This window comes from Quercus robur, chromosome 11, assembly GCF_932294415.1.
Source record: "Quercus robur chromosome 11, dhQueRobu3.1, whole genome shotgun sequence".
Classification (NCBI taxonomy): Eukaryota; Viridiplantae; Streptophyta; class Magnoliopsida; order Fagales; family Fagaceae; genus Quercus; species Quercus robur.
Genome location: NC_065544.1, coordinates 46,805,156 through 46,832,624, shown reverse-complemented (window position 1 = coordinate 46,832,624; position 27,469 = coordinate 46,805,156). Strand labels below are relative to the sequence as shown.

The window sequence follows — 27,469 nt, the reverse complement described above, 5'->3', positions numbered from 1 at the left end:
CATATGCCTAACTTCAAGAAATGACATTTCGCCCCTGTACCCATCTACAAATGATCAAGATAATTGACACTCTGTTCCTAGGACATGATATCATTTTTGAAAATTAGGTATAACAAGTCCGATGTACTTCAAGAGTAAAAGTATAATTTACCAAATTTAAATAATTTTTGATTAGTAGGTAAGTAATGTAAAAATGTTTTAAAAAGTAAATATTAAATTGTCACAATCAATATTATTATAATAAAATTAAATTTTGATACACAATTGAAAGGCCAAAATAATGGGATTAAATGCAACCATTAAATTACCGAATATATGCAACTTGCACCATAAATTTTAAAATTTACGATCAATACCTTGATTTGAGAATAATTTGTGGTCTCTTCACCTTCCAAATTAGAGTTCAAATCAATACCTTAATTTTACCAAAAATTATGTTGACCCTTACAACTTAGGTGGTTTTTTTACTAGTTCCAAATCAACCGTCAACTAGGTTTTTTCTTTTTTAATTTTCTAAATCAATAATGATAATCGAGTAGCTTAACGTGTGTAACCTAGACACAATGACATGCCTTTAGTGGTTTGAAAAAAAAAAAAAAAAAAAAAAAACGAGCTCAAAACAATGTCACCTATCTTTATGACAATCTACCTCAATTTCTCAATCTCTCTCCTCAAACTCCGATAGTAATTTCATGTAACAACCTAGTGTGATGGGGGGGGGGGGGGGGGGGTTTCAACGCCAATGCAGTTTGGATGTGATAGGTCTACTTGTGTAAATCCCACTTTCATCATAATTCAAACCCGCTCTAGACCTCCATCATCTTAATATATTGCCATTTATGGTGGTAATTTATTGATTGCATGATCTTAAAGAGACGGTAAGTGGTGGCATGAGCCGATATTGGGTTTGAGGATGGGTGTTGATCTGGCTTCAAAGGTGGTTAGTAGTGGCCTCTAGTCTTTGAATACTTCCACTTGTGAAATGGTCTTACAATAGAAATTCAAAGGAAAATAAAGAAAAATGTCAAAATCCAAAATATATATATATCCCTTGGATTTGAATTAGTTTCAAAAACACCCCTTTAGAGTTTCAATTCTTTCTTATAACTCTCTAATGTTACTATGTCTGCCAAATGAACTCTTGAGACTAAATCTCATTAACTTTTATGAAAAATAGTTAATTTTACACATGTTGATATTTGCTTATTTTAATTGAACAAGCTGCCATAAAGTCAATAACTATAAGTCTAGTTGCCACTTATAGACCATATCACTAACAAATATGGACAAGAAGATGAAATTGACAATAATATCCTATTTGAGTGGCAAAATGAAAAATTTTAAATATAAGTCACCAAAAATAAAAATACTCCAAACATAAAGGGTAAAAAATTGTAGTTTACACCGTATACCAAAAATAATAATTAAAAAATTTGCATGCTGAGGTCACGTTTTACTTTGAATAATTTAGGCACAGCCTCTCATAAAAGCACTGGACCTAGGGACCGCACAAAAGATAAGACCGTTCCGTTGTTGTTGTTGTTGTTGAAAATCAACGGTATTATAACGGGGCCGTGACAGTGAAACCGTGACAGCAAGTTGGGAACCCCTTAAAGATATTATTCAAAACGGAAGAAACGAACCACCTAGGAAACCGGCATGATTTTGTGTGTGTTGTCTGTGTCTTTTTGTGTGTTTGAAATTTGGGTCTCATTTTCCCACCTATTTACGTAAACGGGGCTTTTCCTTATCCGCGTTAATTGCGCCTCCTTTTCTGGAAGGTTTGTAAAACATTCCCGCTCGTTGTCTTTTTTTATTAAAAAAAAATATAAACACAGCATTTTTCACAACTTTAAATTATAATTTTTAATTAATAAAATGTAATTAGTAAAAAAAATAGTAGATTTATGTGTAAGTAATAGTTAATTACTCATAACTTACTACCGTCAGAGTTGTATTAAAAAATTTGGAAATAATTTGTGGTATTAAGTGTCCGTTTGGCATGATTAATTTTACTAACTTATTTTACTATTCAACTTATTTTTGCTATTATTCATAAGTTTCACTTCATTTTTTGGTACTATTCATATGTCCTACTGTACTATTTCAGTTATCTTTTACTTTTATCTATAGTACTTTCAATAAAAAAATTTCAATTTTAACAAAATAAACGGATCTCAAACAAACTTTAAACTAATTTTTTTGGATAAATTCGGAGAATTACAATGACGACGAGAAAGTATAGTGCGTTGAGAATCTAATGGTCAATATGCTCAGTAGGTTTACATCGGACGGTCAGGAATGTCGGGTTGATTTTTCACTCGCTTTTGTATTGTGTTCCAGCTAAGGTTGCATTGTGGTTATCGTGCAAAAGTATCTTACGCGCGTTGCATTTTATGGACTCGTAGCTGGCTGGCTACGAATACTCAGAGAAAAAGTGTGCGCAAAAATAATAATCCAAGAATTTTCCTTTACACTTTACTGCTATTTCTTTCTTTCGGATTATTTTATTTTTGTTTTGAATTTTATTTTTTATGGTTTTGGGAGGAGAGGTGGGCCGTGTGAACACCATTATTATGGGTCAACAACCGGGGTCCATTGGTGGTGATCCGTTTTCGGATTGGAGCCCATATAACATCACATCATTGCTGAAAGATCATTGTGGGTCCACGGAAACAGTATCTCATGTGCCTAATGCATATAAGACTTTTGCACGCAAGAGTGTTCAAAGCATCCTCGAGAGTGTATAGTCCTCCGGTCTACATATAACAAATAATTACAATGAACAATCCTTTAAAATGGTCCTAAGATATTGGATAAATGTTCTTGAGTCTAAAGTATGTGTTTTGCAACCAATTATAAGATAATTTTTTGCTTAAATTATCTATTGTTCTTCTTTACTATTTAATAAAAATCGTTAAGGTGTAAGTAGAAGAAGAGAGAATTTAGTTCTTAATAAAATGTACGGCTATCCTTAGCTAATGCATAGTAAATGACTGCCCATGCTTATAGGGGATTTGAATTCACCACTACCTTTTCTTTTCTTTTTTGATAACATATAATTTTTTTTTTTTTTTTGAATTCACCATTACTTGAAATTTAGAGTAACACGTGTACGCTTTATTATAATTGTAAAAACTTATGGGATTTGAGAACCACATAAGTTTTTGCAATCTGACTTGCTCTAAAAACTTATTTTGTTTTTTATTTTAGAGTATTTAACACTTGGGAGTATGATTGGATGAAGGATAGTGGAGAAAAAGAGACCAGAGGAAAATGGGACAGGGATTTAATTCCCCTTAGAAAATAGGAATGATTTGATTTGAGTGACCATTGACCATTCTCACTTTTAATAATTCCCACGAATTGAGGGGAATTGGAGGGGGATTGAACTTTGGATCATTGTTTACTAAATTTTTGATATACTTAATACTTATCATTTTATCATTTTCTTCTTAAAAAAAACTTTTTATCATTAATATATAAACATATATTTTAATAAAATAATGGTATATTCGACTATTTCTTAAATGGAAAAAACTTAAGTAGAGTACTTTAAGTGTTGTTCCTTAGATTCTCCTCTTAAAATTTAGCCATGTGGCTATTTAACTAAAAAATACACTTCCATCTCATTAGAAAAAATCTACATGGCAAAATTTTAAAAAGGAAACCTAAAAAACAGTATCTAAGTAATGTACCTAAATCTTGCTTTTCTTAAATAGATTATCCTCTAGTTTCCTTTTCACTCACAACCAAACAAGAGAGGGGTATTTATTTCCATCTCATTTCTTTTAATTTTTAAAACATTCAAGCAAAGATGAAGAGTTTTTACTTAGGAACTAAATCCTCATTATTTCAAGTAAAATTGAAAGTGCCTATTTCAAGGTTAACATTTTGAACAAAGTTTTCTTCCAAACAAATTTGGAGAAATCTCTTTTAACTCATTATGTGTTATTTCATAAGACTATACACATATATTATTTAAACAAGTAATATGATTCATTAAAAAAATCATGTGACTAAAAGTACATATAGATTGTCCTTTTAGTCACCACGTTATGGGTTGGAGAAAACTTTCCTTCAAATTAGTTTGGAGGTAAATTTTTTTCCTTAAGATTTTATTTCCTAGATTTGACAATATACAAAGTGACACTTTATTTCCCCTTTCCCCAATTTTGCAAACATAGTGTTAAAGCTAAAGACATTAATTACATTTAATGCATTCATTATTTATTTTAAGTAAGGGCATATGATAAGGAATGATAGATATTCAATTATGAGTTGCAATTTACATTTTAAAAAATGAAAAATATGTTTGCCTAGTGAACATTAAAAAAAAAAAAAATTTTGTGAAAGAACCTGTTTTGATCTCAAAAGAATTATGTGGCGGATTTACATATTAACTACCAAATAATTTAGTTATGTGAATACAATTATATCAATTTAATCAACGAAACTAGCAAGTCACCAAAGTTGTAAAACATATAAGCCAAGTAATAAACAAGAGACAACGATATAGTGATGAAATCGAAAACCAATAGATAACGATATTAAAGAACAAACCACAGTGAGAATAACCTACTCTAATTAAGGAAATTCATTCTAGGATGAAAAGTCATAGATCTAGTACAAAACATTTGTTTCTAAACACCACATGGTAGTTAAACTTACCACTATGACCCATAACAACTTTAGAACTATTGAACTCTTTGTATTTGAACCCCTACATGAACGACCCAAATTTGTGGTCACAACTAGAACTTTTGACTGACTCCAGGGAACCTCCTTGAACATTTGATTCACCTTAGTGATGGATTATGCTCTATAATTTTATATTCAACCATGTGGTTACGTTAACTTGTAAATCACATAATTAAATTTGATTGCTTTTATAAAGGATGTGATACATTAATTATTACAACTATATAATTTAATTTAATTAGGAAACCGCTCATACTACATTTAAGAAATTAGACTTAACTTTTACTTAGTTAACAAAAATCACATTTTTTTAAGGTTTATCAGTCTCCTCAAATATTTAGCTAAACTAATCCAAAAAACTCTACTTTTGCTAGTTTAGCTATCTATTATTTTCATACACATACATCAACCTCAATACTTTATCAACATTAATATTTAATATAGCAAGGATAGAGGCTCACTACATATAGCGATGAGACTATCCTCTTTACAAACTTTAGTTAATATAGTGAGGCTGATGCATGCTTGTTTTGATTGAGTTTAGATAAATTTTTGTTGAAATATTAAATTTGTGAGACTAATGTAAATGTTCTAAATTGATTATTTTTGTAGGTTGCCTTTTCAGTTTTGGGTTTCGAAATTCATTTTGAGGATTTATTAAAAACTAAGGGTCTGTTTGGGATCTACTTATTTTGTTGAAAGTGAAAACCTTTTATTGAAAGTACTGTACATAAAGATAAATGTTAGTTGAAATAGTACAGTGAGATCCATAAATAGTACCAAAAAAGTGTAGTAGGACCCATGAATAATAGCAAAAATAAGTTGAATAGTAAAATAAGTTGGCAAAAAATAAGCTAGCTAAACAGATACTAAGGGTCTATTTGGATACCGCTTATTGTTAAAAACTGAAAATACTGTAGCAAAATAAATTTTAAATGTGTAAATAGTGTTGTGGAATCTAGTTTTAAAGAAAAATTTGTTGAAAAAAGTATTTGCAGGTTCCAGGAACAATGCACAAGACCCACATGTTTAAAATGCAACCGCAGACGTGGTGGATTTCATTGCAATCCAAACTCACACTAAATTACAAGGTTTTTCAATATTTGACCATTTCTCTAAGGGTGAATAGTCCACCGTCCCATTCTGACACCGCATTCATACATTCAAATAATTTGGAGGCACATCAAAACCATATTGCAATATAGTCCTTCTAGTGCCACATAAAATGGCACAACAAATGCCACAACTCACCCATGTGGCGAGTTGTGGTTGGTGGAGGGGCATGGACCCACTACCACCCCTCCACTAACTACAACTCGCTAATGCGGCGAGTTGTAACGTTTATTGTGTCACTTTATGTGGTATAAGACTTATTCATTACAATAATACATTGTACGTTGAATATTTCGCAATGTATGAATTCCAACTAACATTGTTTTACTAATTTTGGTAATACGAACTGGTTATATGCTAATCTACACAAGTCAAATTTCAAAGGCGAAGTTAACCAAACCCAAAAGCATAAATTATAAATAAAATATCTTCTAGATTAATTAGCTCAACAGCTTTTCAAACTATGAATTAAAAAATAAAACTAAATCATTCAATTTGTGAATTTGACTTTGTACATATACATTCTCACCATACAATTTAATAATTGCATTATACATAATTACACACTAGAGCACGTATCATTGAATAAGCATTACATAAAAGCTGCATAGAAAATTTCTTATAATGCAATTACAATGACTTCGCACATCACCTAATTACATATTACATGAAGTCATTTTTATATATGTAGTTTTTTTTTCCCCTTTCCTTTCTTAGGGTTATTAAATTGTTAACACAATTTTATTTTTAAGTTCTTAATAATTGTTTTTTATTATTAGACGAAGACACCAATTAATTAACCCTAATACCTAGAAAGTTATAAGAAGTCAAAGTTATGCTGGTTTTTTTTTTTTTTTTTTTCCTTTTAATGAGGTAATTATTAAGTTGTTAACACGATTACGCAAATGTAATATTATCAATGACTCGTGACTTTTAAAGTAATATCAGTTCACATCGTGCTGATCAGATGTTAGTCACTAATGTAGCATTAGTGAATTGTTGACATATAAATATATATATCACTTCAATGAGTCACAGACCACATGGCTTGGTGTATTGACAGTCTGATTTGGTTTCTTGCGCAGATACAGTAAAGTATAGCCGACCGTTGACGAAGGAGGACTGATAAACAGTCTAGGAATCAACACTTGGCGATGAGAGTGATCTGCGGAGAGATGAGATGATCAAACATAATGACTACAATCGGCGAAAGGACAAGCTCGTTTGTTACATTAGTTCAACAAACTATGACCACGTCTTATGTTTAACGCGTAATAAGACTATATAATTTTATAGACTTCGTAATTGCTCTCATATGCCTAAATCTACTCCTCCAGTCAGGCTTCGTTAGTCAGAAATTTTTTTTTTTTTTCAATACTTCTTCATTTTGGGTTCTTAGAATTTTTATTTGCTTTTTTCAAGTTATTTGATTTTTTAATATTTTTATTATTTTTCTATGTACAATATAATTATATTTTTATACAACTTATTTTTTTAACCTAGTGATGCATAAAATCGTCAATGAGTTGATCGTCCACACGCACGGCGATTGAAGGTACCTGAAGGACAAAAGGTGAGAGCACCGATGAAGTTATTAATAGAAGAATCTCCAATAACTTATAGTGTAAAAGTTAGGAAATTGAGGAGACTTGACGCTTATATAGTAGTATCGGGCTGATCAAGATCCCATGAACGTAGGATCTTCCTTTGTAGGGAAGATATGGATTTAACGCTCCAAGATCTTTGGACTTAATTTCTCATATTTGGAGGACGTGATTATGTATGAGGATTTTTTGACGTAGTGTGCAAGTTCTTTCTATACAGGAATACATGAGTGAAGAATATGCAAATGGTATGAGACTAAGTGCAATTAGTCGTTGGTATGGAGAGATTCGCCGTGCCATGGTAGACACGAAAAACCCTTGGCTACCCAACGATGCCTATGATTCAAGTGACATGAGCGGAGAATTTGGGCTGAGTTCATTCCAACATGACCTCGAAGAGGATTTAGTGACCGACAAACCATCGGAGATCAAAGGTTAATGCTAGGCCAAAATGTCAAGGGAATTAGAAAATTTTTCAGTCAAAATATTCCTTATTGGCACCCAATAAATTAATGAGCATTCAAATTTTATTTATCTTTATTTTATTTTATTTTCGTTGAATGAAAAATGAGGTTTTCGATGTGAACTCATCGATCTCACACCACGTAAGATAATATCACATGTACCACCAAGGTTTTAATGGGATTATTGTTGTGGGCACAACATTTTCATTGAAGCACTACAACTCGAACAACTCAACTCTTGTCAAAAATCATGTAAAATGATATGAGAACTCTTACAACCAAGTGACATCCTGTGATAATATCCTTATTTTATTCATGGTTGTCATTTCATGTTTTATAATAGTAGGGTTTTATTTTCTACACTTTAAGTTTCTACACGAAGCTTACATAAGCAAATCATAAGTATTTTCTACACTGTAACACCTTGATTTTCATGATGCACACTTACAAAATAGGTGGACCTAACTTGTGGCAAGACGATTGTTTCACTTGTTAAAAACAACTGAGTGAAAAACAACGATTAAAGACGTGTTAAGACTTATAAAAGCATTCGCATAATTCTATCTTATCCTATTTTACCATCTCAAAAAAACCACTTTATCAATTATACAATACCATTTTACAACACTTCAGCATCCCAACTTTTATTTTACAATATAACACATTAAAATAATATTTCTACATAATAAAATAATATATCCAAAACCCAAATAAAAACAAAAACCCAAAACCCATAATCAAAATCAAAATCAAACCAAACCATCGCAACCCCCAACTTCAGCAACCCACAAAATCAAAATCAAACTAAACCCACCTCTTCCTTTAAGCACTGGTCATAGCAACAACAACAACCAAAAAAAAAAAAAAACCCACAAAATCAAAATCAAACCAAACCACGACAACCCCCAACTCCAGCAATCACAACAACCCACAAAATCAAAATCAAAATCAAACCAAACCCACCTCTTCCTTTAAGCACTGGTCACAGCAACCAAAAAAAAAAAACCACAGGACCCAGAACTCCAAACCCACCGATCCACCACGATCCTCAACCTTAGAGCCACCACAACCCACCACGACCCGCCACGATCCACACCAATTCAAAACCCAACCAACGCAACCGGACTTGAGAGACCCACAACCCACGATCTACACCTGACTTGAGGGAGCCACGACTCACGCCGGACTTGATGCACCCATGAACCGTGACGGAGCCATGATCCACGGAGAAGACAAGAAGCTTGGCGTTGGCAGCGATGGCGAGAGAGACATGGGATGAGAGAGAAGAGAGAGGCTTGGTGTGAAAGAGTTTCAGCGATGGAGAGAGAGAGAGATGATAAAATATTGATATATCTTTTACAATTGAGCTACAGTGTAATTCTACCTTTAGAATTGCACTGTAGCACAATTGCAAATTTTTTTGCAATACTTGATTTTTACAAGTCCGGATGTAGGTGGTTTTTTGGGCCTTTATGCTAAATTTTGCCTACATATGGCATATGGCATTTCCAATGTGAATGCTCTAACATGCTTTAAAGAATGAGGGGCGCACGGTGTCTATCAGTCCATGACTGCACTCTTGCGCCTTAGTTGACTTATCAAAGCTCATAGTTTGGGGACCATATATTTAGTAAACCACAACTATGAGTGGACTAGTGGCTAGGATTTAGGCCAACAGAGTCTTAGGTCCTAGGTTCAAGTTCTTTCTCCACTAACAAAATAGTGGGGACCTTTATACTTCATAAAAAATGAAATCTTGCTCGGAGCAATTAAGGGTGCCTAGGGGTGTTCATGGTGCAGTGTGATTTTGGGTCATTTTTAACACCGCACCTTGCGGTGTGGTTTATCTAAACCTATAACTGCACCGCACCATATTTTTGCGGTCACATGTGCGGTGCGGTTTAGAGTTTAGCCAAAACCATAATTGTACCGTACCTCATTTTTGCAGTCACAAGCGCGATGCGATGTATAAAATGCAGTTTGAAGTTAGTATATTTTTCAAATTTTGGGTTTTTCCAACCAGCCCAAAACTAAATTTTCCCTTTGTTTTGGACCAAGTTTTAAACTATTGAGCTAGTTTTTCTTTATTTTGGACTGGCTTTCCTAGTCAACACTTACTAGGGTTATCAAACTTTTTTTTTTTTTTGAAAACTAGGGTTATTAAACTATTAATAATATATTTAATATTAAAAATAAATAAATATATTAATATATAGAGAGGGTGCAATGCAGTGCAATGCGGTTTTCTTATTATAAAACCGCAAACTGCATTGCACCATGCTATGCAGTGCACTATTATATGCGATGTAATGTGGTTATGTCATTTTACGAGCAGTTTTTGCGATTTGTGCAATTTGGTAAACACCCCTAGGTGCCACTATGGCACTATCACCTTTTAACCATTTTTTCATTACCAATATATATAGTAATTGCCAATGCAATTTTGACTATGTAACTATACGATGATCATGTCAAGAAATGATAATACTAAGGACATAACTATTTACATACTTAATTTTACAATTTACCGATTAATGCGATTGGAAGTAATTGGCAAAATATGGTAGTCCATATTGGTAGAAAGTGCTCCAACACTCATAGTCGCACAAGTCTGTAATTTGTAAAATTGAGTATGCGATTAGTTGTATGCTTAAGATTATTCGGCTAGAAAAATAAGTTGGATAGAAGTATGACAGTATTAGGCTAAGTTTGGATACGGCGTTGCGTTTGCTGCGTTTAGTTTTTGCGTTTTCGCCCTTTTTTTTTTTTTTGCACGCGTTTTCCTCCACGAGCGGTTACTGTTCATGTACTATACATGAACAGTAGCCACAACTTTTGACCAGTCTTCCGTGAATAGTGCATCCGTGCACTGTTCACGGATCCACAAATTTCATTTTTTATCAATTTTTTCATTAAAAATGGGTCCTACGACACTATTCACACATTTAAAAATTATTTTGTTACAGTATTTTCAGTTTTCAGTTTCAGTAAAATAAGTTCTATCCAAACAGACCCTTAGAAAGAAAAATGTTAACAATGTTGTACAGAAGGTGACTCCCTTAATGTCATTGACCCCATTCAAAATTTTGTCATTGCTCCTCACTAGACAATATCAAATATCATCAAAGACATTAATGTAGCCGCTAAATCATTTTCTTGTATTTCTTTTTCGCATGTTTTAGATCTTCAAACTGTTTAGCCCAATCCCTGCTGATTGGGCCCCTTTTATTTTTCTTGGTGTCATCGCCATCTCCTCTCTCCTCTCCGTTGTTTTGCAGGCAAAGAAGACTGATGGTTGCTGCCCCAAGTCTTTAAATTAATAAATTTTCGTATTATTGAACCCAAAAAAAAAAAAAAAAAAAAGCTAGGCAAATAGCCTAAATAATCTAAGAGTCATGCTAATTGATATTTTAAGAAAATTTTGACATCATTTTTATGAAAAATAAAATAAAAACTGTCAAAATATTAATTTTTTTTCTAATAAAAATTTTCTTTAAATTAATTTTTAACCATTGCCCCCAAAACATTGGTTAGCATTTTCATAATTTTAAAGCTAAATTTTGCCGAAGGATGCATGAACGAAACTTTGCTAGTGGGTTCGAATCTTTAGTAGAGTAAAAGGAAAAACTGTGCCGCAAGTCAATGCAATTAATTGCACAACATGGCTACCTTCTTCAGTCAAAAAAAAAAATTGCACAACATGGACATGCCAAAGACCCACTTGGGTAAAGCATTTTTTATTAATTTTTTTATTAATTATAATGTGGATATCCATGAATTTTTCGAGTATCTTATTATTCTCATGAGTAAAGCTAACTATAGTGACAGATATGGTTTCTTTTATGACCCTCACGAGAAGGAATGCAATCATGCAAAGCATGGCAGGCTGGCAGTAAATTAAGTCAAGTTGAGCTAACTCCAAGCCATGGATTCCCCTTTTGCGTACAAGGTACATTAACTTCATCAAACAGAGATTAGTGTTTCAGCCCACAAAAAAAAAAAAAAAAGAAAAAAAAAAGATTAGTGGATAAGCACAAACCCAATAGGGTCTCAAACACACAGCCACACAGGTCGGTACAAGCCTAACAATTGCCTTGAATATCATGCCCTGTGCCCACCATAGATATTATTTCTCAACCACTGAGATGTTAGGTGTGACTCAGCATTCACTTAAATTTCATAAAAAGACATTGTACGACTGGACAGAAAAATTTTGTGATTTGTCATTAACACCAACTAAGATTCTTACAAAACCAGCAAAAAAGGATTATTAGGACAACGAAGATTGTTAGAGATATACTGTATATTAGCTCATTAGTACAGTCTAAAACCCTCGTCCACATGGTATCAGAGCCAAACTTGGTTCTTGGCCTCTAGTAAAAAATGTCTTCTTCTCTCTCTGTTAAGCTTGCGCGCAAAGTAAGATTGGGTTTAAGCCTATGCTATTGGGCTAATATATAATATATCTCTAACAAAGATGTTGAGAAAATAATCAAATTATGGGTGTGCATGGTCGGGTTAAGCGAATTTTTTGACCTAACCTAAAAAAAATTCAACCCAACCCAACCCATATGGGTCGGGTTGGGTCGGATTGATCCCATGGGTTTGACAATTTTTTTTTTTATTACTATTATTATTAAATTTGGCAGAAAAAAATATATCACACATGTCACTAAGTTGATAAACAAAATATACATTAATATATTAACTAATATTCCAACTCAGTTATACATTAATATATGAACTAATATACATTAATATTGGCTTTTATATAAGATAAGAGGAAGAGCTAGTTATTTAAAAAATATATATTAATTATATAAAATATTTTAAATATATATTAAATATATGGGTGGGTCAGGTAGGGTTTGGCGGGTTTGAAATTTTATGACCCAAACCCAACCCGACCCGCTATATAAAAAAAAAAAAAAATTGTAACCCAACCCACCAAGCCCTAAAAACCGACCCAACCCGGCGGGTTGGGTTGGGTCGGGTCGGTTTTTGTGGGTCGGTGGGTTGGCTGCACACCCTAAACCAAATTAAGCTCTCAATTTTCTTTTGAATATGGGAGTCATTTTGAAACCATTATTTACAACAAGTTTATATAGAAGCTAATAACCAAATTAAGCTCTCAATCTTCTTTTGAAGCAAGTCGATTATTTACTATTTGAAATTTGCTTAATGGCAAGTTAACATATGTTTAATTGATAGCTGCGAAAGTAGTCACACAAATGGGCCAAGTGTCATTGCTTATTAACATGGGTATTATCTCGGATTAATAGATGATATGTAAAAAATTGATATGATAATCTCTTATTAAATGATATAAAATATAGATTTTACACTCCATCCTTACCAAATTCAGACTTATTTCAATAGTGTGAAAATGATGGTTAAAAGTTAAAACTTAGATACAAAAAGTCGGAAAACTTTTTAAATGTGGTACATTAGATTCTCCAATTAGATTCAACACTTAGATTGAATTTAATTTTCTTTTAGGATACCCATTAATTTGGTGTCCTTGAACTTATTTATGAGTGATTGTCTGATTGACTAGAGAAACAAAGCCATAAAATAGGGTAAAGTAAGAAACAAGCAACTACTGATATGTAGACAATAAAGACAGCTGGTTACAGGAAAAAATGACAAAGTCATCTAAATAGGTTACAAAGTAACCGTCTGAAGATTACAAGTAATGAATGACAGCATAAGAAAACGATAAATAAAAGCAACTACCCATAAGAACAGCCGAAGGCAACTACACTTCTAGGACCAAAAAGCATTAAAGACAAGTGTCCATTTTGAACCATCGATAACCACCAAGAAAGAGACTTGGCAGGAGCAACGCCTAAAATAGGGTAGATACCAGACTTGGAAGGCAATCCAGGATTGCTTATCACATTAGTATTTAGTCTAATAATGATCATATAGTTTTCTTTTCTCAAACCATGGGTGGGTGGAACTAACATGAAATTTTTCTTCTTTCTTCTTAAAGGGTTGTGAGAGTAGTTATGAGTTATGGCACTGTCGAGATCAAAAGTTTAAATCAATGCATTTAGGTCAAATTATATTATATTAACAATTCACTTTTATTATTTTTTTCAAGACACTTATTATTATTATTAGAAGAAGAATAATGCTACAAACACAAACTATTTTACAACAATTTTATAAACTATTGAATATTGACGTGACAAATTCTTACTAGTTCTAATATGAGTTCACCACTAACATCACATTTTTGCTTACCAATAATTATTTAGAAAATGTTAAAATTATATTAGTTTGTAAAAATATTATAAAATAGTTTGTGTCTATAGCATTACTCCTATTATTATTATTATTATTATTCAATTTGAAACTTTATCTCTTAAAAAACTAGACGACTTCACTCGAATATTTCAGAAATTTCTATTTTGTAGTTTTAGTTCATATCCTTGTAAAATAAAGTGATTTAAAAAACTTTCATGCTTAGAGTGCGTTTGGAATTTGATGAAACTAAAGCTTATTTAAAGTTTTTAGCTTATTTTTGCTACTATTTATGGGCTCCACTATACTATATAACTAGCTTTTAGCTTCTTTTTTTTTTATCGTATTTTCAGCAAAAAGTTTTCAATTTCAATTAAATTAATTGTTTTCAAATGGACTCTTAGAATCAGTTGTAATTGGCCAAGAGCTTAACTAGCACCTCCAAGTGTTTTTAACAAACATTCATGGTTCAAATCATCCTACCCCAATTATTGAATTATTTTGTTAAAAATCAAAAAACAAAAAAGAATAAAGTGTAATTTTCCTCTCGGTTAATGCAAGAGCAATTGCATTTATGTATTGTTGATGTCCAATGTATTTGAAGTCAAGTGGTCTATACTTGCGGAAGTTTTCTTAATTGACACAATGTATTGAGCTACATTTATGTAGAACTAGAAATTTGGTAAACATTACCACCGCACGTTGGGCAGAGTAGTACTCCCCCAAGCCTTAAAGGCTTGTGGGGTTTGAGGACCCAGGTTCGAGTGGTCTTGGATGGCGAGGGGTGGGGGTAGCCTATTAGGTTCATTAAATTAAGATTTCTAACTGAGCTCAAAAAAAAAAAAATGGTAAACATTGATTATGAAGGCCTTCTTTTATTGGGTATTAATAGCTTTAAATGGAAATCATTTGAATGGTTACTAAAAGTTTGAACAGATTCGTTTTTGAATAAGCCAGGGCTCTCAATCCTCTCAACCTCACCGGTGAATATCCATTTTCTATAAGTGCACAAGATTTAAAAATGAAATCATAAGGTTATTGACCCATTGTAATCATGTGTGTTTCATGAGTTAGTCATTGAAGTCAAGCACTTTACAAGCAAACTCATTTGGCTAATAGCATAACAACAACTTGAAATGATTTCATAGTGGAAGAAGCGTGAGCTCTCAATTTCACAAGGTGGCCTGACTCTTAAAGTCAACATCTTAAAAGGTAGATTCATTTAACTAGTTACCTGAAAATGAATCAGCAATATGAGGTTAACAGATTATTAATCATCAATGATAATTTATTGATACAAAGAGAAGCAGTTGGTGGCAACAGCATCATGTTTCTGCATAAAAATCTTGTATGACAGTCCTAACTATCAATGGTATTCTCACTACATGGAAACCATCTTTCCAAAGAAGATTGCCAAATGAGTATCTTCCTTGAACTCTTAGCTGGGAGTGGAAAGTAACCTTGAACTTTAGCTTCCTTATTGTAGAATTAAAGAACAAACTTGATGGCTCAACTATCACATCGGTGCCTGCTGGGGCTTGAACAAGAGCAGTGTAAACAGAGTTAACTGGACCAACATTTGTGACTGTTCTTGACACAGTTAACTTCTTCTTCAGCTCAGGAATGGTAATAGAGGGCAGATTAAGATTTGCAAGGAAGTTGGCTGATTTGCGGCAATGGATGCGAGCCTTAGTAATCGAACTGATGGCAGAATTATTGTAGCCCATTGCGCAAAGAAAATGGTAATAATCTGAGAACCCCATGTCATATATGAGACCAGGAGCTATGGCTTTATTAGGATCAACATGACCACCTCCATAGTCGAATGGGTCTGCCTTCTTATGGGGAGCTCCCTCAGCCACAATACACTGACCATATTCATCTTCCAAAGAAGCTATACAAGAGACAAGATAATCAGCTGTGTACATAAATTTATGAGGAAATAAAATGCCAGTAAACTTTTTTTGTCAACCTGTAGTGACCAGTGCAGACTTGATTGCAGCAGGGCTCCATGTTGGATGGATAGCTTTAAGAAGAGCCACAATGCCAGATATATGTGGACAAGCCATGGAGGTCCCCGATTCAATATTGAAGTTGAGTGGAGGTGGTTGAGTCATAGCCATAGGGAGGGGAGAAGCAGGGGACCAGGAGGCCAAGATATTAACCCCAGGAGCAGCAATATCAGGCTGCAACAACATTCAAATACATCATATGTGAGAATCAAAGTATAAACCATTTTCTGAAATATTTTCAGTACCTTCAATACAGATGGAGATAAGGAACTGGGTCCTCGAGACGAGAAGAATGCCACTTCTGGAGAAATCTGCTGTCCCACAGCTGTTTTCGTTAGGCTAAACTTGACTACAGGATTGCTGTTGAATAAACATTTCAGTAGGTCATTAACATGGCAAAAGCAAATTTAGGAACAAAGCAGATTATTTTGGGCCATTTATTAGTACAAGTTCTTTGTGTCTACAAATCACTAAATCAGACACTTTTGACACAGATAACAAATTACAGACAATTTTTATCCGTCTATTTTAAACTCAAATCTGTTCTATGCATTCAAGATATAATTATATCAACCTTTCCCATAGCCCTCTTGAAGTTTGGAAGTTCACAGTTCCCAAGAACAAGGGTATACTGCTGCTGGTGAAACAAAGGGCAATTTTTTTGGCATTATATTAAATAGTGTTTGTTAGAATTGATGTATGAATTAAGAGTGAAAGTGAGGAGAGAGAAATAGAGGACGGAAGAAAAGTTAATGTGGTTTTACCTGATGGCCTACATCCACAATAGAAAGCTCTTCATGGTTACATCCTTTTTTTATTGAGATCTGTGTTACAATGAACCTATTGACGAGTACATATAATAAAGTAAACCCTAGGGTTACTTTACTTGCACTAAAAGCAAGATTAGGATTTTTTTCGCTTACACTATAACTAAAACCTAGTATAATGAACCTGGGCTGTTTTAATGGACTTAGGCCTTGAATAGCATTGGGTGTGGATGCCTCTAATACCCCCACTCAACCTTAAGGGGAATCTTGAAGAAACCTTGAGTTTAGAATGAAAGACTATTAAGGAAAATAGGACCACGTTGGACTTGATTTGATGTGCAGAGGGCCTTGCTCTTCCTGGAATGGAACACATAAACAAAAGGCAATGGTTGGCGATGGAAGGTGGCTGCTATGGATGGATGATGATTGTACCAGTGGCTAGAATGATGAATCAGCAAATGAAAGTGTTCCATGTATCTAGGTGGTGGCGATATCAACAACCGGAATGATTACATCAGCTGTGGACAACGTCACTAGTGGTTGGTCAATAATTGGTTTGAGATGTGTATCTATGCTTGAGAGACTCATGGGTGAGATGTTTTTGAAGATTTACTACTAATCTTTTGAGAGGTGTGATTTACGACTCGAACAAATACCCTGAAGGCATGGAATTGGAGTTTGTAATGCCTGAATGATGATGAAAACACCTATAAGGGGCAGCACTGCTTGTAGGGAGGCCAAAGAAGAAAAGAGAAAAAAAAATACCATGTTGAAATGAAGAGTGAAAGTGAGAAGAGAGAGAGAAATAAAGACTAGAACTAAAACTAATGTAGTTCAACCTAACAGCCTAGCCATTAGCGACTATATTTGTACCATTGAGATATATTAGTTACAATGAAGCTATTGAAGGGTATATATAGTTCAGTAAAGCCTAGACTACCCTAGGGTTACTTTACTTGCAATAAAAGAAATGTTACTAAAGGCTTACACTACAAGTAAGTCGTAACACAATAAACTTGGACTAGGATAATGGAACTGAGCCTTGATATTTGTAATAGTGTGAGACCATTTATCATCTGGATCAGAAAATAATAAGGCACAACGGCCTTCTTTTCCACTAGGAACGACACAACATAGAATTTTATAAAGAACTTCCTGGTGTCTTAACAGTGGATTGTTACTGCCAAAGAAAAGGACAGTTAATGAAAACAGGTAAATGCATGACACAAGATTTGTTTATTTTCAATTCTGCATAGTGGATTCAGCTTGATTTAGTTGCTCTGATAAAATTACCTGGTCATCCCTATGTAAGTGAGCAGAGATGTCCCGATTGCAAAGTCCACTTGGACAAAAGGGATGTCCCAAGATTTTGCAACATCCTTTGTTGGAAACTGGGCAAAGATGAGACCGGCAGCCAGAACATCCAGTACAGTACTTAATGCAACGATAGCTGAACTCTGTGAACGAGATTGAAAACAAAGAACTACTTTTCCTCTTGCTAAAGTGGCGTTTAGAGTTCCTGAATCACAACTCCTGTTAAAAGTACCCACTATTAGAATACGAATCCTCAAACATAGAGTAGAGGGTTCACTCAGAGTTCAAGCCAACAAGATGCAAATAGTAAGGCATTGTACCTTGCACTGCCGTCAACTGCACCACTAGCTGCTATGTCATCTCCATATACAATAGGGTGAAATTTGTTCATATCTTTCATTGTATGGAAAGCCTGACCCTGTTTAAAAACTAAAATTTACTTCTAGTTCTAGGTCCATACAACAAAGAGTTTAATATCAATAAGAAAAAAAGACTGTTCACTATGAATCTGAAGTTTGAGAAAAGGCATTTATGCATGATTTAACAAAAAACAGTTCTAGGATCATATTCAGACTCTTCATATGACACCATTTATCAATATTACTCAAATCTGTTTAACAGAAATCACAAGTTAGATTACCCCAAATATTTGCATTTCTTTCACGGAAACAGGCATATTACTGAACCGCATATTTGTTTTACACATGGATTCTAGGTTTGGTGAATTAGTTGTGGTTATATTTTTGCAGTTATATTTTACTGGAAGTTTGTTTCTATCTTGTTCCAATATAAGCAAAACACATACTTTCATGGCCAGAAAGGAATTTAAGAAGTACCACAAGAGTTTGATTGTTTCCCATAATGATCACAGTGGGGAAAGCTCTATCTATGGTGCTTGCAGCTACAGTTATAATCCATGGAGCTGTGTTTATGACAGTCTGAGGATAAGGACCAGAATTCCCAGCAGAGCATACTACAGAAATTCCTTTAGTTACAGCATGAAAGGAACCAATAGACAAAACATCCTCAACATAAGCAGGAAGTGGAGGTGGTGAGCCAAGAGATACTGAAAGCACATCTACACCATCTAATATTGCATCATCAAATGCAGCAAGAAGGTCAGCTGAGCTGCAGCCACCACTAGACCAGCAAACTTTGTAGACAGCTAGCCAAGCTGATGGAGCACCCCCTCTTGCCAATCCTTGAGCTAATCCCATAAAACTAGCATTTTCTACAGGAAGACCAGCTGCAGTAGATGCCGTGTGAGTACCATGACCTGCAGCATCTCGGGGAGATAAGTATTCAACCCCATCACTTGTATTTAGCTTTCCGAATTCAGCTTCATATCCTTTGACATACCAACGTGCACCAATAATTTTTCTGCCCAAATAATCATAACGGTAAGTAGTTAAGGCTAATTATACTTCTTTATAGAAAGGCGGGTTCTTCCACTCAAACATGGACTGTCATGGTACAAACAAACAATAATTCTGAAATTCAAAGTGCACAATTCAATTGCATGCTGACAAAGTTGTGGAACATTTTCGTAATTTCATCAACTTAGATAGACCAAGTCATTGCTCTAAGCTGCATTGTCATTCACCTTGATTGCTGGAATGTTTTACAATTACCTTACAAAATTTGAGTTTTCTTCTCAAAAGAACTTATTTAACAATATATTAATTCTGCTCATACGACAATGCTTTAATCAGGAAAGTTAATTTAAAATGAAAAATGAAAAATAAAAAATAAAAAATATCAAGTGAATTAACCTGTTACAGTGAGAGTGATTGAACTTCTCTCCTATTTGGCATATGCCTTTCCAACGAGATGGAACCTTGCCCATTCCCTCATCTTTGAAGCTTTCAGACTCGGGCCAGATTCCTGTTCAACACAGTGAGCACAAATCAAGCCTGATCCTGTATTATCTACAAGCATATGCAGCATTCCCACACTAACCTGTGTCCAAGACACCAATAATAGACCCGATTCCAGAATGACTCATTGAAAGAATTCCATTCCCAATGTGAGGCTTTACTTGGAGAAAATCCCAACTTCTAGTCGTTTGCAGACTAAGAACTCGGTTTGGTACTACACGGACAACTCCTGGGAAATCTGCATTGTTTTATGAGAAAGGATACTATTAATTACAAATGCTTGTTAGCAAAGGTCAAGTCTGATAAGAAAACAGAGTTCACAGTTCACCACCATTGTAACACCTGCAATAAGCTTGGCTTGAGACTCAGTTAAGACTGCAGCAAAACCCGAAAAGCCATGTTTGTAGCTGTACAAAATTGACTCCTTGGCAGCTTCATGGCTGTCAAATTGATATCATAATTAGGTCCCAGTCTCATATCTTTACAAGCAATAATGGTGAAAATGCATTTGTAGGAAACAATCAGCACAAGGGCCAAATATACAAAATTCACATGTGCACACACAGATTTGTTTGCTAATAAGCACTACGAAACACAACCTTGGCCATTTTTATGACCACCGCCACTGCCCCTATGGGTTCAAACTCAATACCATCTGCTCTATGACCATGAAAAATTATCATTTGTCCCAAAAGTTTAAACTATTAAGAAATGTTGAATTTAATTATTTAATCATTATTCCAATATGCATACTTCACGGCCTTTATGAATAGGCAAGACTTGGATACAATTCCTTATGTGCAGTACTTTAAGTTGTCCAATTAAATTCAACCATATAGTTGCATTGACAAATGCAATACAAAAGGTGTTCTTTCCCATGGACAATTCAAATCAACTTTAAATGGGGAACAAGAGGTAACAACACCTAAGTAATTGTACTGAAGTTTAATCCTTAATTAAAACGAGCATAAACTTACACGCTGACAAAGAGGTTTGATACACCTAGGAACAGAAAACTTGAAGATGCAAGTAGTAGGAGCACATAAATTATCTTATAGCCGTTTTAAATTTTACAGAAACACATAAGATTGAATTTTTTCTTCTTCTTCTTAATTTATTATTATTATTTTTTTAATGAATGCTGACAAAAAGGAGTTAGAACTGAAACCTTCCAAGTATATTGGATAGGACCTCATGGTGGGAGTCTTGAACGAGTTCAGGTTCATCATGCTGTCTCTCTCCCATATACACAATGTGAACCTGCCAAGACCAAATAAAAAAACAAATTGATCAAAGACACTGAATCGAGGAACAAACAGAATAACCGCCATATATAATTTAAGAAAACTCAAAACTCACATTGGTTGAAGCAAGTGCAACATGGACCAAAGGCTGTAGTTGCATAGCAAGAACAAGCAAAATAATACTATGAATCCAAAGAGAAGCCATGAGAGACCTCTGAACTCGATAACCAACCATGAAAAAGACCGTGTTTGATTGTCTCTCACTCACTCTTTATATTTTAGCTTAGGCTATCCGCGTGGGGTCCATGTAGATTTGATTTACTGACTCCACCACTGGTACAGTGGTACAAATTAGGCACTAGCATTAAATACTAAAAATGGACTGTTGTGCCAGATATTTATAAGCATTTGTCTAATATTTTACTAACGTAACGTGTGTCCTTAATTTTCATTTTTGAAAATATTTTCTTGAAAATTGAAAAAGTGAGTTTTTTTAATTCTCGAGAAATTTTTTTCAAAAATGAAAATTAATATGTGTCTTTAGGGTATACACTAACATGACTCATGTATATATATATATATATATATACAAGCATTTGTCTTAAAAGGAAAAAAAAATTCAAAAACTTACTTTATTTATTTTAACAACTCACTTTTTTTTTTTTTTAGAAAATGGTAAGTTAATATTATTAAGGTAAATCAAATTGAAATACAATTTCCAACTCACTAGGTAGATCTTCTACCCATACATTATAATCCGCAGATGAAACTGCTCTCCTAACTAGAGCATGTCACATGTGTCAACTTATTACCATCCCGACAAATACGCTTAAATTGACAAAATTGTAAGGATAAACTTTGATTGCGCACATCTTCAATTATATTTTAACAACTCACTTTACAATACATTCAATATTAAATGTTTTATTTTAACAAATAACACATTAAAATAATATAAACAAACAAATATAATAAATATAATAAACGGACAAACTGGAAAGAGTAAGAAACTAATTTAATAACAAGAGAAAAAAGAAAAAAATAATTTAATATTTGTAGTAACATGTTACATCGAGGTGCTATTCCTAACAGCTCACTAACAGCTCATTGTAACAAATTGATAAAATATTTTAAATTTAGCAACATTCCTATGGCGGTGTTTTTATTTATTTGGAGTTATAAAACAACTAAAAAGCTGTTTTAATTGCTGTGGATGGCTGTACATATTTAGCTTTTGGACGTGAGGGTGTGTATGTGAGAAAGAGAGAGAGTGTGAAGCCATTGGACTTGACGTTGGACGTATTGTCGTGGGGAGGTTTATCTGAGTGCGTTGACTGTAATTTCTCTAACAATAGATAATAAGTGGTGAGATGACCAGGGGCCGGGGCGGCTCCGCATGCAAGAAGTGGCGATGGACCACCCGACTTGCAAAAAAATGTGTATATATATTGTGGGGCCCAATAGTTTATGGGCCTGGCACGCTCGCTTATATGGAGTCCACAGGCCCCAAACTAAAGGAGGCCAGGGCCCAAGCCCAAAAATAGTGAGCCCGATATGGCTCAAAGATACGTCCGAGGACCGCTCAGTCCTCGGAAGACCCAGAATCCCATTGACGAAAGTGGAGTATAATCAAACTTAAAAGATCAGAAAATATCTCAGGGAAATAGTCCTTAATACCCTTCATTGACATGACACCGCACCTAACAGAGCCGGATTCTTAGGCTTTATGGACCATCTCCCACAATTTCGGGATGAGACTGATGGGACAAATCTCTGTCCTGGAAAAGTCGACCCTACACGTGGACCGGGGATAATGAACGTAGGCTAGTATAAAAGAAAACACAAGGTAACAAAAGGGGGGGATCCATCTCACTTCCAAAAGAAAAACTCCAGGAACGAGAATGCCCGGAAAGTATATACGCTCCACCAAGGATAACCCATCGACGGGTAACCGGAGAATACATTAGTGCTCCTCGGACATGATCCGAGGAGTCCAATCCCTCAATTCATAAAGTTAATGGGCTTAGATAACCGGACTAAAGCCTTTTTCAGTCTAGGTTTATCTAATGTCCGGCCTGTACCAACGCCCCGTGACCCAACGCCAGCCTTTCACACCCATTCTCTACAAATTTTATTGTGAGGGATCCATCACGCGCGAGCCCAACGTCATCGTTGGGCCACTTGAGAATCGTGTCCCTACATATATATATATATATGTCAAAAAAATTATATGCTAAATTAACTTATTGCGACTATCTTAATAAAAACTTTGAACACTCTAACTTGAGAATTACAAAAATTTGGGTTAAACAAAAATAAGAGTAGTGATACTATATTCACAACATTTTCACAATAATTTCACAACAAATCTAATGTGGTAAGTTGTTATTGATTCTAATTTGGACCAAATACTAATATTATTTTTTTACACACTAATAACGGTTTTTTACATAAGATTTATAATTAAAATGTTATGGACGTAGCATTACTTCAAAATTAATTATGTTCCCAAACATAATTCTTAATCCCTTTTTCTTTTAAAGCTTAAATAACAACAATAAATATTAGCTCAAATAACAACAAACACAAACCAAACAAAAACAATACAAGACTAAACAATATCAAGTGAAAAAATTATTCAACAAAAAACCTATTATAAAACAAAAAGAGCTTGTTCAACCTATTTAATAAAAATACTTTTTAATTTCATTTTTCCTTAAAAAATGGTACCCAAAAAAAAAAATAATAATAATGTGATAATTTAAATTTCTTAGTAACCACCTAAATAAAATTCCTAGAGCTGCCACTGGAGGTGACTTCTTAGGAATTGTGGGGCCCGGCCCAAAAACAATGGGCTATTCCAAATTCAGGCCCATCCGAGGAGCGTCCTGTCCGAAGAAAAACCACATATGAAGCATTACTCAATCCCACTAACGCCAAGGAAACCTGTCCGAGGAGTAACTCCTCCTCGGACATCACGAAGCCCAGACGAGGAACTCTCCCCAGCCATTTCAGTTCATCCTCCCAACATATAAAATGAATAAAATCCAAAATATCTCATGGAAAGCTACCACCACATTTATTGCGTCCCAACCACCCTCTTGGCCGCATTAATGAGGAAAAGACCCCTGAACAGTACCACCTTGGCCTCTGCAACTCACAAAGGGACTGATGAGGGCGTCTGATGGGACAGGTGCTCAAGTAGATGCTTAGATGATCAACAGGTGTAAGGTTGAGATGAGAGGAAGAGAACTATATAATGTAGTGGAGTCCCTCAAAGAAGGGGACGGAAAAAACTGTATTGAGAACTGAAGAAATAGAATCATACAGGAGAGATCCATTCTTGTGTCTTTCTTTTTTCTGCAAACAATACTGTCCATGTATCAGACTGAACAGGTTCGCTGAGGCTAAGTTCTTTGACCCATCCTCTACAAATATTTATTGTGGGTTGCGCTTTGGACCAAGGCCTGATCAATAGAAGTTGGGCCAGGAAAATCGTGCAACTACAGGAATTATATTAGACCGGATTATAATTGGTTCTCTGTTAATCCATAATTTTTTTTCATCACTCACAACAGGTCACAAATGTATGCATGTGGACTCTCCTAGTATGTGGGTCCCAATAGTGTTCATGTACTATGAGAGTTTAGATGCATACTTATTCTCTCTCAATGTTCTTGTTTAGTATAATATGTATATGATTTTTTAAAAACAAATTTGGCTAATTGATAAAGAAAAAATGTGTTGTAGGTTAAGATTAGTAGAACACAAAGTGAAACACTCAGAATTGGACAAAAGATTTGTATTTCTTTGTTAGAAATGTCTTATTCATAAGTTGTGTTCATTATGTATGGCTACTCATTTGAGTTATTATATGGACACTTCAAAATCTAACAACATTTTGACAACAATATGAGATGTCAACCAACCACAAGTAACAATAAAAATAAAATAAAAATGACCCACCACAACTCAAAGCAAGATTATTGTATAAATATTGTCTACTTATATTCTACGTTTGATGCATTTAATTAGTGCCTTCATTATTCATTCATGTCACATGGTGGGTGTGTACATTTAAGTGTGTTAGAGATATTACAAACTTTACTATATAACCTTTACAAACTTATGTGTCACCAAGTGTTTGGTGGTTTAGGAGGGAAATGGTTCAAGTTGCGGGGTTAGCAGCATGTTGTAATTATTTCTCAAAAAAAAAAAGCTAATTAAAATATTCATTTATTATGTTGTTGACATCCAATGGGATCGAGGGAGGACAATTGCACCTGTGTGCCACTAAAAATCCTCTTTTATACTTTATTTTCTATATGTGCCAAAAGTTTGTTTTTAGAAAATGGAAGTTAAAACAATGATAAGAAGAAAAAAGAAAAATAAAGAAACAAAATTTTTAATTGAAGAGAACAAATTAAAACTGTTAGTTTTCAAAAATGTTCAAGAGCTTAGATTCTTTAGGTAATTTTGGTTTTTTTTTTTTTAATTATAAAAATGTGTGCATAAGCATAACTAATACAATTTTAAAAATAATTTTATAATAAATTCATAATTTGATATTGTTTTCAAGTTAAACTTAAACGGACACCTAATTGCTAAAATTCATTACATGAAAGTACAAGTCGAAATCTTGGTTATGAAAAACTTAAATTATAACACAATTTATACATATATAAAAAAATCATAACAAATAAATACAATGTAATAAAATTAACATTTTAATAGTATTCATGCGAATGCCATAGAGAAATGTTTATTACACACACTCTATTACATACATGCAAAAATTCAACTGAAATTATGTCTTGAAATCCTTGATTTCAAATTAAGTAGAAATTGTAATTTGAAGTTATGTTCTCGGTTATTTTTTGCATGTGTGTAACAGAGAATTTATAATATATTTTTCCCTTTATTTTATGATCTAAATTGGTCTTTACAGTCTCTCTCTCACATATTATTTATTTATTTATTTATTGTGTGGTGGTGACTGGTTATACACAAAGTGTATATGTATCTATGTATGTCTATATATGGGTAAATAAAAATAGGGCTTTTATTCTTTCATGTGATTATTTTCGCATTAACTATGGATAAATATGAAATAATGGATATAAACTAGTGCTAAAGAAAATTTTACCATAAAGAGAGAGAGAGAGAGAGATATATATATATATATATATATATATATTTATATATGTGTTAGTTATAAATTGGGTTTCTCTCACTACTTGAAAAAGTACTTGAAAAAGTGATATAATGATAGGAAGCTTTTATGACCTATCACGTCTTGACATTGACAAGTCCCACTAATGTCCCAATGAACCCAAGTCATAACTCAACGCGGGAGTTCAACCATTTAAGCGATGCTCAATTCAGAATGGTTATGGAGTAAAATCTATCTATAGTATCTTTAGCTCATTCTTCTTCCTTTTTTTTTTTCTTTTTCTTTTTTTGAAAAAGTCTATAAACACAAAAAATAAAAATAAAAATAAAAATAAAAATTGACAAAACTTTTCACACCTTCTTTTTCTTTTCTTTTTTTTTTTTTTGAAAGCTCACACCTATTTTTTTTTATAAGACTTTTCACACTTATTTGGTGCGAGGTAAGTAAAAAATACGTTAGTAAGACGTCACAGTCGCACAGAATATTTCATCACAGTATATGCCATCAAAGCCAGTCATGCCTTGAAACAAACCAAAACTCATCCTTTTTCCATGTGAAAAGAAAGATGGTCTCCTGAGTCTTCTCTGCTTCTAAGGCTACCCCACTACTGACAAATCTGCTTAGCTGTGGTGACTGTGTCTGTCATGTCTGCAATGGGAGTGGAGCAGAATCATCTGGTCCGACATAGTTTGCATGGTCCCAGCCACACGTTAATGCGATCGAGACCTATCAAGAAACATATATGGCCGTAACCAACCTCCCATCTCCATGGAACGAGTTCATATAGAAACTAACCAAAGCACTCAACTCAAACTTCCTTTGAAGCAGATCGATTATTTACTATTTGAAAATTGCTTAGGTTACGTTTGGATTCGGCTAAAAAAGCCAGCGCATCTGCGTCTGGCCTTTTTTTTTTTGGACACGCATTTAGGAGACAAATTTCATTATTAC

At 34.0% G+C, this 27,469-nt stretch overlaps 1 protein-coding gene across 2 annotated transcripts; it reads right to left on the bottom strand.

The window, feature by feature from the left end:
- Nucleotides 1-15,385: 15,385 nt before the first annotated feature.
- LOC126705368 (subtilisin-like protease SBT3.9) lies at nucleotides 15,386-21,616 on the bottom strand. Of its 2 annotated transcripts, XM_050404336.1 has the most exons (11): nucleotides 21,461-21,616; nucleotides 21,270-21,361; nucleotides 20,444-20,541; nucleotides 20,184-20,339; nucleotides 19,997-20,108; nucleotides 19,061-19,604; nucleotides 18,545-18,642; nucleotides 18,204-18,443; nucleotides 16,389-16,503; nucleotides 16,104-16,317; nucleotides 15,386-16,025 (listed from the first exon to the last, which is right to left on the bottom strand). In XM_050404336.1, exons 1-11 carry the CDS (start codon nucleotides 21,578-21,580, stop codon nucleotides 15,457-15,459), a joined length of 2,358 nt encoding a protein of 785 aa, XP_050260293.1. In that variant the 5' UTR covers nucleotides 21,581-21,616; the 3' UTR covers nucleotides 15,386-15,456. The 2 variants fall into 2 exon arrangements, with proteins under 2 accessions (XP_050260293.1, XP_050260294.1); XM_050404337.1 differs by lacking the exon at nucleotides 21,461-21,616 and having other exon boundaries at nucleotides 20,433-20,541; nucleotides 21,270-21,287.
- Nucleotides 21,617-27,469: the final 5,853 nt, after the last annotated feature.